General features: G+C 41.5%; 1 protein-coding gene and 1 non-coding gene across 5 annotated transcripts in view; both read left to right on the top strand.

The window, feature by feature from the left end:
• Positions 1 to 11,804, top strand: part of mfsd13a (major facilitator superfamily domain containing 13A) — a 162,694-nt gene that overhangs the window by 651 nt on the left and 150,239 nt on the right. For 2 of the 4 annotated variants that reach the window (XR_011585726.1, XR_011585727.1), the window contains exons 2-9: positions 1,288 to 1,550; positions 2,081 to 2,160; positions 2,879 to 3,328; positions 3,440 to 3,560; positions 4,425 to 4,521; positions 4,886 to 5,057; positions 5,780 to 5,973; positions 6,838 to 7,682. Coding sequence is in view for 2 of the 4 variants with exons in the window: in XM_070851300.1 (XP_070707401.1) it covers positions 1,383 to 1,550; positions 2,081 to 2,160; positions 2,879 to 3,328; positions 3,440 to 3,560; positions 4,425 to 4,521; positions 4,886 to 5,057; positions 5,780 to 5,973; positions 6,838 to 7,088 (1,533 nt within the window). In the remaining 2 variants the exon portion in view is untranslated. Of the gene's footprint in view, positions 1 to 1,287; positions 1,551 to 2,080; positions 2,161 to 2,878; positions 3,329 to 3,439; positions 3,561 to 4,424; positions 4,522 to 4,885; positions 5,058 to 5,779; positions 5,974 to 6,837; positions 8,004 to 11,804 lie in introns of those variants that run through there. The other 2 variants (XM_070851300.1, XM_070851301.1) reach the window with 1 other exon arrangement.
• LOC139220438 (U5 spliceosomal RNA) lies at positions 9,778 to 9,892 on the top strand. Its single transcript, XR_011585787.1, has one exon. It is a non-coding gene; the product is annotated as a U5 spliceosomal RNA (small nuclear RNA).

The following is an 11,804-nucleotide window of genomic DNA, read 5'->3' on the forward strand; positions in this document are numbered from 1 at the left end:
CTGCCTTTCTGATTCAGCTCACCTACTCTTTGGTTACCAGTTCCTCCCACCATGGTTGGTCACCATGCCTTCTGGTAATGACAGTGGATAATCTGCCCACAGGTGGTGGAGACAGATTTGAATCTTCTGTGGCTGAGAGGACATGAATTGTATATTTGTAGATCCCGATCTGTTACCAACTAGACATCATCTGATTTAGTAAGCTGTGCCTCAGAGATGTGATACGGATCTGCTTGGATCTGATAGGATCAGGGTTGGAAAGCTTTATGCTGCACTCCAGGGAGGTTTGCTTTGGTCAAGTTTGCACATTTGCTGCAACGTGGTCACATGAGACACTGAGATATTACATGTCTCACTGTCTCACTGAGGATATAAGAGGGTGTTTGTAGGTCAGGGCAAGTCTGAGCTCGAGGGAGTCCGGTGTGAATTAAGAAGCCTGTTGGTGTTTGTAAGTGAATTCTTCTCCCAAGGCTGCTCCATGTGGGACTGCAGCTGGGGCTTCAGAGGAGAAGTTAAACAATGTGAAGCTGTTGCAGGATTTGCATTCATTGTCGGTTACTCTGTGTCCTCAGTTGTTGTGATCAAAGACAGTAATTCACAAGGAGCTGCGACATGGAGAAAACCTTGTGCTTTTTTTCGAGCTAGAGCTTTCTTTGTCTTTAAAACAAATCTTATATTATGCCCTTAGCTTTTACAGTAGGTGTAAGTTCTGCATGTTGGGACATTTAAAACACCACCAGAATGTTAAACACCCAAAAAGAAGTAAAATGCTTCGGTGAAAGCACTCCTGAAAAAGAGGACTGAGTATCGTGTGACTTTCCTTTTGTTGTTTCACTGTGGAGAAGACCAGCTTTTAATGGGGACACTGGAGACGTGAGTCGGAGTGTCAGAGGAGTGGTCCTATAACTAACAGAGGAAAATTATAGTTTTACACTACACCACAGCTGGGCGTGGACCAGAGGAGAAAGGATCTGAGGCTCACAGCCTAACTGACTTTAATGAGTACGTATGGTACCATTGCTATGAAAATAGCTTCCTTTTGGTTTGCTCAAGCTCTGTGCAGAGACAGAGGCATGCTAATATTATTTTGTGTTGCAGCTGAGATTTAACTCCGAGGTGTTGCAGTAACTTTGAGAGATGCTCATGAATATGTAAATTCTACACAGGTGCAGAGTGTTTTGCTTCAGGGTGAGAGAATATTTAGTTTCTTTGTCTACTTAACTGAAAATACATGTTTCTGTCAAGTCTCAGTGCACGTTTCTATCCACTTGCGCTGTGTTTTTGCAGGCTACGATGAGGTGGTGACCCTGGGTCGGCCAGGCCGTGAGATGATTGCAGCTTGGCACAGAGAAAAGACGAGGCCGAGCGATTGAAAAAGAAGAATGGGCAGGAGCGTCTGGGGCTTCTGGCAAGGCATCTTCTCTACTGCAGTGCTCTATGGGTCTCTGGCCTTGTTTACCTCCATCCTCCACAATGTGTTCCTCCTTTACTACGTACAGACATTTGTGTCCATCTACAAGATCGATAAAATCTCCTTCTGGGTGGGAGAGGTGAGTAACAAGAGACAAAATGAAACCAACATGGAAGCAGTAATCACTGATGCTACTACTTACAGGAGTAATAAGTCAGAAAAACATGAAGCTGTAGTTAAAAGCCACCAGCAGACGCCTGCTATCAACCAATACTTCCTGCAGAAACCCTGATTTGGGCTTGTCCTGACACTCACAAATCATTTTTGGAGTAATTTGACATTGTTATTCTGCTAGTTATGATGATGATTCACAGGCATAAAAATCAATGACTGACAATGAAAATAGCTCCTATACTGCCCAGCTGTACTTAAGATAAAAATAGTCAAATTGCCTGATGATAATTGGATTATTGAAATGGCTACTGAAGTCATCCATTACACAATCACAGTTATTAAGATTATAATTAAGATTATAAAGATACTACCGGAGTTAAAATTCTTAGAAGCTTGATATTTAATTTAATAATTTAATGTTCTTTTCAATAACCCAGTATCTTCCTTTTATTTGATAATCTATAAAGTATTATTGTCTCATCTGCTTCTCCACAGACGGTGTTCCTTATATGGAACAGTGTTAACGATCCTCTTTTCGGCTGGCTGAGTGATCGCCCCTTCCTCAGCTCTCCTCAGTAAGTGTCCTCATCCTGCCTTTCCCTTCTGTTTTTCCCCACCGCGTAACACAAGTGCAAAAAAATAATATTTGAAACTGACATTTCCCTGGAATCTTTTTGTATTCACGCACACACTGTGTGTGTGGCTTTGTGTAAAATTATCTTCCTCACTCTGACATCTCTGTGCCTCCAAACCTTCCTCTCTTGGCTTTCCAGTCCACCTGCAGATTTCTACCACGGTATTTCCTGTAATATACCCTCGCACACGGAAATGTTTCATGCTCATGAGGCTGCGTAAACACGTCATCAGAACTTGAGGCTGCCATCTGTGTTTGCATTTCATTTTGAGTGAGCAAACTGTGGCTCTTTATTGTCAGAAGGTGGTGACAAAACAAAGTTGATTACATTATTCTGTTAATGTCGGCACCTTTTAACCAGTTTGTCTGGGTGTTGTACAATTGGGACATGCACTTTATCCCTCTTTATTAATTTGTCTTTTTTCATGATGGTTTTTAGTGTGTTTGCTGATCCTGTATGTACGTAGACGGCGATACATTTCAACATCAGCCAGCTCAGATGACCCTCATATATCCCCAACCAACAAAACAGACTCAAATAGCTTGAGAGTGTAAAAATAGGTCTGTCGGCCGTGTCTGTTCATGACTCTGTGTTAAAATGTCAATCTTAACAAACCTGCTGCTGATTTGGCTTCATTTTTGGTTGTTTTTCGTCCCAGGTCAGGCTCTCAGATCACAACTCCAGAGGTGGTGCTGAAGCGCTTGAAGGCCCTCTCCACAAATGGGCCTCTCTTCGCGCTGTCCTTCCTGGCCTTCTGGGTGGCGTGGGCCAGCCCAGGACTGCAGTTCCTGCTGTGCCTGTGTCTGTACGATGGTTTTCTCACTATGGTGGACCTGCACCACAGCGCCCTGCTGGCCGACCTCGCTGTGTCCGCCACCGATCGCACGCGCCTCAACTTCCACTGCTCTGTGTTCAGCGCTTTGGGCTCATTCTCTGTGTTTCTGTCTTACTCATTCTGGGACAAGGAGGATTTCTACTCCTTCCGCCTCTTCTGTGTGACTCTAGCAGCTTTTACCATCTTGGGCTTTTTCGTAGTGTCTCGGTTGCTTCAGCATCGTTTCCAAAAGGAAGTCCTTCTGAGACAGGATGATGCTCTGACACTCAAAGAGTAAGGACTTTCTGAAGATCTGGAAATTCTCAATGATTTTACTTTAAATGTTTTTGGACTGTGTTTTTTCCCTCTTTTTCTCACTCTTCGTCGTCTTTTTCTCTGCCCCAGGCTGAATGTTGGCCATGCTCCACTTACCCACCCAGAAAAACCTGTCACAGTTGGACAGTACTTCAAGCAGCTCTCTAAGCACAAGAACTTCATGTGGTTTGTGTCTATGAACCTCATTCAGGTAAGACACTAGGCACGTTGGGTGTGCTATGACTGCCAGTAGAGATAAAGTGGGAAGATGTTAACTGTTCTTCTAAGAAGTGGAAAAATGTATGTTTATATGTTCTTGTGGTTTCTAAAGTTAAACTACAGTGGAAACCACTCAGAAGGCTCATGTTTACAGTAATCAGCCACTTATCTGGATCAAAAAGCTTGGCACAGAAACATTCCTACATGAATGCTGTTTAAATAATTTGCTTATAGTAATCAGGATTCCACTTACAGTGTTCATTGTTGGTCTTTTCATACATAAAAACATATGAGAAAACATTTAAAAATACAGTAGTGCTGTTTTTTACTCCTGCTTTGCCTCGTGGTAACTTGTCTGCGTCTGGCTGGCTACTTATGACAAACACAAGCAGAGCAGAGGGACTTGGTTTTCCTCAGGCTACCACACTGACCGGTCTGGCATACTGGGCCAGTCCCAGTGGATAAGTCCAGGGCTGACTTTCTGTCCCAGTATGCTACATGCTGCTACAAACAGTCATGGCTGCTGGTGATGGAGACAGAGAACAGAAGCACTTGTGCACCTGCAAGTGGACTGATAATGCTTAGTCACAAAATGTGTAACATTAAATGGCAAGCTGTCTGTTTCATTACCTTGTTTTCATGTAAATGTACAAATGTTAATTAGATGGTAATCTGCACGAGAGATAAAGACAAAGTCAGCTACGATAATCATCCACTCACACTGATCAGTTTGACCTGGACACACATGATCACTGTACGCAGTTTGCACTGTAATTATGTCCACTATTTTAATTTATCATTATATATACTTAATCTACTCAGTTAGATTTTATTGTTGTCTCTGCCCCCCCTGCAGGTGTTTCACTGCCATTTCAACAGCAACTTCTTCCCTCTTTTCCTGGAACATCTCCTGTCTGACAATATTTCTGCCTCTACAGGTTCAATCTTACTCGGTAAGACAGGAAATAACGAACACATTCAAGCCTTCTCGATCCAAGCTAGCGACAAATTACCGAGCACATTTTACTTGCCAGTAACCAGATGAATGTGTGTGTGTGCAGTGTCCAAAAGTCTGCCCCAAAATCCTGTTAGATTAGGATCAGGACCATTTCAGAAAACCAGTGAAGTTGTACTGAAATACTGTTTGTGTTGCTGAGCTGTTAGGAACTGATGAAGTTGCGGCTAAAAAAGATTTCTATTTCATATAAGTTGCCATCCATCTTTTTTTTTATGTTGAACTGTCATGCCTTTCAAAATGACTATTATTTCTGCTGATTAGCCTTTTTTTAATGCAGCTCTGCTTCTGCTCCCACGCAGGCATCTCTTACATTGCCCCCCACCTGAACAACTTGTATTTCCTGACACTCTGCCAGCGTTACGGGGTTTACCAGGTTATCCGCTGGCTATTTTTGCTCAAACTGGGACTTAGTGTGGCTATGCTGCTGGCAGGGGCTGACCACATTTATCTGCTGTGCATCTTCATTGCTAGGTATGGCCACGCACACACATCAGCACACACATCGGGGAGCCGATGTGTGACAGCTCGTATTTTTGTTTGCATGTTTGTTTGGACTTTGTATTTTTTAAGATCATTATTTGCAACGCTGAGTACACAAACACACAACAAGCAACCCATCGAAGGGAAAAGTGGAATCAATGAGAAAAGCTCTTAGAGGCCAATAATTGCCAAAGAGCTTTTAAAATCTGCCACCCTCAATCCGTAGACCCCTTGATAGATTTTGTGTCCTTGCAGCTTTTCAGTTTGGCAGTCAGTCATCTTACACCATTATTGTCAAATAACTCGTAAAGTTGTGTAGTTGTGTGTGAATGCTTTCATTTCTCTCTCAAACTTTCAGGCTGAGCTGCTAACAAAAACACATCACTCACAAGTGATGAAGTCGTTACTGTATTTCATACAATGTTATGTGGTTTTGAACACACAGGCGCACCTAAGCATGCTGTGTTAGGTCAGAAGCTGTAACCGTTCCCCTCCCGAGAGACAAACAGAGACATTAGGAATGATAATGACACACGTTAATACTACTACTGCCCTTGATAAACAACTGGTAGCTGCCTCCTCTCTTTACATTATAAACCTCTGTAAAATGAAAAGGTAATCATTGTTCTGTTTTTTTCCCATCTACTATATTACAGCCAACATTTCCTGACTCCACACAGTTGAGGCTGTAACCTGATCTCTCTTCCTTCTAGTAACCGGGTGTTTACAGAGGGGACGTGCAAGCTGCTCAAACTGGTTATCTCTGATCTGGTGGACGAGGACTTTGTGATCAATCGACGGCAGCAGGCCACCTCTGCGCTCCTCTTCGGGATGGTTGCCTTGATGACCAAACCTGGCCAGACATTCGCCCCGCTCATAGGCACCTGGCTGCTGTGTGTTTACACAGGTACAGACAGAAACACTCCGCCTGGATCCTCCATAAGAAAGTGCTCTCAGTCACCTGGTTTCAAATGCTGCTACAAGCTGCTCTTTGTGTCTTTGTGGCAGATTAAATGTCAAGTAGCTCAGTTGAATTCCAGCCATGTGGTCACTGTCCATGTCGATGAATAGAAAAGCACAGCAGCACTCTTTGAACACAAATCGTGCATCTGGTTGTTTCCCGTAAGGTTTTATTTCATAATTGCTTTTTATGATGTTAGGACTTGGTCTTTGTTTCAGGCTCCGCTGTAAAACACTGTTGGAAAGGCCTACAGGAAAAACAATATGTATTTTAGCACAACATGCACAAGTACTCATTTTTACCTCCACAGACAGATTTTAGCAACCAGAACGTCTTGGCTGGAAAAAAAAAACGCTGCTCTTTCAGCTTTCAGAGCAGCGCCTGGTGTTTTCAGCAGGGAAGAAGACTCTTTGTTGCACACAGTGTCATGTTCAGTCTGTCTCTGGGGATCTTCTCCGGTCTGTACAGTCATAGCGCAGCAGCCCCCACCTACACACATTCAACTAGGAACATTCTTAGTCGGGGACACCTGTGAATTATACACAACCTAACATGAGTATCTGGTATTACCCTACTAACTTAGACATCCATTCAGAACCAAAGAATTTGTATATTTGATTTGTTTTATTATTAGGCCCTTCTGTAGTCGTGCTACTCTTCATATTCTGCAATGTTTTTTGCAAGACTGCCTCATTAGAAAAGACAGAAGGAGAGGAACCATCCATTCTGCTAAAGGAGTTCAGTATGTGTACCGACTCCTCTGTGTTTTGTGCGCACTGAAGGAACTACTTTTTTCCCCCTCCTCCTCAGGTTATGATATATTTGAGAGGCAGCCTGTGAAGGACTCCCTGGTTTCCGTGCCTGACGTTGCTTCTGGCTCAGGGACTCCACCTCTACGCCTGGGCTGCTTCTACATGTTGGTGTTTGTGCCTATCACCTGTGCCCTGCTCCAGCTGGCCGCCTGGTCACGCTTCACGCTTCACGGCCGCAAGCTGCAAGGGATCAAGACCCTAAGGCAAGGGGCCCAGCACGGCCACCTTATCGATGTCAAGGCCATATGAACTGAACAGAGCTGTCTGAAGCTGCACACAGACTATTCTGAATTGTCGGTTTTACAATCCCTTCGATGATAGCTTAGAAGAAGAGGGGATGATGGGATGTCTGCCGTGTGCACAAACATATGAACCACTACACAACATGTAGCTTAGTGGACGGTGAAAAATGCACAGTAGGCTGACAAATCCCAGTGGGAAAAACACAACATAACATCTTTAAGAAATCAAACCTGCCTTATTTTTTTATATCAAAGTATTGACCTATATTTATATTTGAACAGATGACCAAAAGATAAAGTAGAACCAATCAATCCTTTGGATGTTGACGGACCAAGGTGACAGCTTTTCATGGTGCGTGCCTAAGACGTGATGTCCTCTTTCACTGTTTGTGAAGCATAATTATGGTCTCGAGTTCAGTCTGAACACTGCGAGGTAACTTGTCAGTAACATCGGCCTGGTTTTAAAATGAATAACTAAATAAAACAAAAACAATAACAGGTGAAGAGGAGGTTTACAACAGAGCTACAGTTCTGATTTCTAATGTAATTTACAAGATGAAGAAAATTATTAATGTGCTCAAAGGGGTTTTGATACTGCACGGTACCTCCACTCCAGAGCTGATTCATTGATTTACTGTTTCTTTACAGTTACACAGAGCGTCCTGCCAGATCGATGTTGAGAACGGTATTTTCTGATACATTCAGTATTGATGTTTTTTTTGCACAAAACTGCCATTCGTCTATCGTACTTCTAACATTCTGATTGTGACATACTTCATGTACTGTATTAATGAAAAACAGAAATAGGAAATGATGCTGGTAAGCATTATCAGTTCACTTTTGTAATTTTTCAGGTTCTACAAAGAATGTGTGGCATTGCCATGAATAAAACCCCTAAATCTATGTTTGAAGGTCAACCAAACTCGTCTGTGCTGGGACTTCTTGCTATAAGATGAGTTAAGTGTCACATCACAAGGACGGCCCTTCAAAACCCCGCAACAGATTTGAAAAAGAAGTCTTTCAAACTGAGATTTTTCTTAATCAGGCCACAAAAGTGAAACATGAGAGTGCAGAACTACCTGCCTGTGTAAGATTTACAGTAAAGAAAGTGAAGGCAAAATCGTTAATCCTTAAATTTTGTTCATAAGCATTGCGTGAATCATTTGAGGTTTGGACGTGTATAAACCTGCCATGTGCTTTACGTGTCAAGACTTAACTACACGTGAATGGCGTCACCCTCATGAGGATAACTGGGACAGTACTGTGACTTTAGAAACACTTTTTTTGAAGAGCTGGTGACACTGGTGCAGTCTGTTTGACCTCACTGCAGTTATAGTTTATACATCAGGAACCCACCAGCGGTCAGCAATGAAGGATTATGAGTGAAGCCCTCTGCTCAGCCCTGATGTGAGTGTTAGTATCAGTAATTAAGACTGCGGCAGTAATAGTAGTAGTGGTTGTACTAGACGTACTGTACTCTCTATGACTGTAGTAGTCTTTATTTACCGTCATTGGCATTAGTAGTAGTAGTAGTAGTACTCTTAGATGTACTCTATATACTGTATGGCAGTAGAAGTAGAAGTACTCTTTAAATACTCTCTATGGCAGTAGAAGTAGTCTTTGTATACCATCACTGACAGTAGTAGAAGTAGAAGTATTCTTTGTATACCCTGTATGGCAGTAGTGGTAAAAGTACTCTATATACTCTCTATGTCAGGAGTAGTAGTAGTTGTACTAGACGTACTATACTTTCTATGACTGTAGTAGTAGAAGTAGTCTTTATATACCGTCATTGGCATTAGTAGTAGTAGAAGTACTCTTAGATGTACTTTATATATACTATCTTTGGCAGTAGTGGTAAAAGTACTCTGTATACTCTCTATGGCAGTAGTAGTAGTAATATTAGTCTCCTTGAGCCGTTAACCCTGCAGTCATATGTGCTCCTATTCATTTCTATAGTAAAGAACAGTGAGGAAAAGAGGGAGAGCAAAGTTAAAAACTAAATGCATAGATTTTCCTAAAATGCTGAACATTGTGACACTTGAATGTTTTCTACAGCTAAAAGTATTCAGGAGTAATAGTCGACAGAAAAACGTGCAGAAACAGAATCAAAGCCTGTATTTTAGGATTTGTTTTAACGGCTAAATCCTTCCTTCTCAGTCTGTCGTTCATGAAATTTAAATATATGGCAATCTGGGGATGCCTCACAGACTTTAACATGTCAGGACGACTTTTTACCGAGAAACTTCTGGCGCTAATACGGAAGTGATCCTCCCGCTCGGTACCCACAGCGCATGCGTAGATTTTCTAAACTCATATTGTTTCACCCTCTCTAACTGTCTTCTCGTGTTTTAACTTCGCGGTTAAGCTCGTAAGATGTAAAATAACCTGTCTGAAAATCACTCTCATCATGCTGACCTCAAGGGCCAGCAAAACAGCAAAAAAACCCGGCATGTAACCGGCATCGACGTACCGCTACCCATCATGCACAGCGCGCGATTCTTCAAATACCCGTTAAAGTTATCGTTTAAATTAAAGTTATTTTGTCCAAATAATAAATATTCAAAATAATTACTTAACCATATGAATAGACCATACACTACAAAAAATAGGGAGTTATATCAGCGCAACGCCACCGTCACTGTAAAGTGTAGGTCTGATAATCACTCGTCTCAGTGATCCACTAAAGGGTCAGTACACTCATGTTTCTCTTCAGATCGTATAAATCTTTCGCCTTTTACTAAAGATTTCCGTGGAGAGGAACAACATGAGTTCCAATTAATTTTTTGATGCCCTGCCTAGTGCGGGGCTTCCTTTCACTGTCAAACAACAAACCCAAAGAGATCACCAACATAATAAGACATAGTAATGAGATTAGAAAGATCTTGCATATCTAAATGCTGGATTCCCTGTGGTACCTTAGATGTCACTACAGAATACCACACTGTCATTGAGCAGTTAAACGTGGTGAGATCACATAAGACTTTATTTATCTGGGGGAAATTCCCATCACAGCAACTGAGCAGAGAGAAAAAAGTGCAGAAACAGAGTGTCAGCAACAGAAATGGTGTTAAAACAAGGGATGTGACAAACATAAGAATAGATAACGTGTATAGAAATGTGAGAAGACATATAAATATGTGTATTGCACAGGATATTGCAAGTATCATGCTGTAGTAAAAAAAAATTTCTTCTAATATGCAGTAAATTTAATTTTCTGACAACAAGAATACTCAAGATTGAGTCTAAACTCCTCTGGCTCGTGTTCTGCTGGATATAAAGTATCTGATTATTATTATTAATGATAATAATATATCAACACTCTGTGCATATACATCAAGAGCTTCTGTCTTTGATTGTTATTTGACCTGGAAACCCAGGAGACGACATGAGTATGTGCCAAATATGGTGAAATCCTGCTCAGCAGTAAAAAAAAAATAGAGCTCCTGGTGTTTTCGCAACATTTTTTACAGTCATAACGGCATCGTCTTATATTCAGTCATAAATGCTGTCTTGTGCTTGTTTGTGTGCCCTAAATCGTGCGCATAAATAAGTAAAAATGATGACTTTGTATCTTAACATGAAGTTAACTTTAGCCCTATTTTTTTAAAAACATTTCTGTGTCACCGTCTTGCCACATTTTCCAGCCCACCCTGTGTCAGAGGCACCATAAAAAAAAACCAAAAAAAAAAACGCACAAATGTCAAGAATATATTGGGAAGTACTTTTAAAGTAAGACTTCCCATTTCTCGTGGCTTCGGCGCTGTAATGTATCATCGGTTGCCTCTTTCGGTAAAGAAACACACACTCAAACAGAACAGGAAATACTGTGTGTGTGTGTGTGTGTGTGTGTGTGTGTGTGTGTGTGTGAGGTAGGCGAGGTGAAGCAGCACACACCAGCAGCAGTTTGAGCCCCATGACTCTGTGGATACGAGAGAGAGAGACGGTGACGGGGAATTCTTTGGATACAAAATCAGGCAAGTAGACAAACTATTACCCCACAGTGAAGCGTCAGGGTGTCAAATCCAGGACACGAGTTCTGTCTTTAGCTTAAAAGTGTGTTCTAATTCATTTAAGTCACGCTGACTTTTCTTTTGTCAAATTACACTGGATTAACAAATTCAACATGACACTGTGAGTTAAAACTAACTTGGGAATGTGTCACAGAGCCCAGTAAAGTCATTTTTCCCATTTTGGTTAACATTTTATTTATTTATTCATTTTATTTGGTATTTTTCTATAAATTTTACAATGCAAATGCAACTTCTACATGTTTAAGTCACAGAATAAAATGTCATTTTTAACAATATGGCTACAACAAGACATAAAATTGTACCTTTTGCTCATGAAGTAGCTGCTAACTGTGATATCTTGCTGTGTTTTTTGTGTATCACCTGTGCTGTAGGAGACAACGACATTCTGTAAATAAAACGACGGCCGATAAGACAAACTGAGATTGCGAGGTGACGTCGGACTGACGCGGAGCCCAGGTTGGTGCAGGTTTCCTGTTTTGTGGCTGAGCAGCTTCAATCTGCTGCACCAGTGATCTGCAAGTTTTGTTTTGCAGCAAATGGAAGCAACTTTCTGTCTTTTCCTGTGCACAGAAGTAGAGGCTTTTACCTCTGCCACAGTTTATTCATACTCTCAGTCCTTAAATGCATCAGACTTTCTTGTAACTCATTCTGATAATAATGCAAAACACTAACGACGAATGGATTAATGG

Source organism: Pempheris klunzingeri, chromosome 20 (assembly GCF_042242105.1).
Source record: "Pempheris klunzingeri isolate RE-2024b chromosome 20, fPemKlu1.hap1, whole genome shotgun sequence".
NCBI classification, from domain to species: Eukaryota; Metazoa; Chordata; class Actinopteri; order Acropomatiformes; family Pempheridae; genus Pempheris; species Pempheris klunzingeri.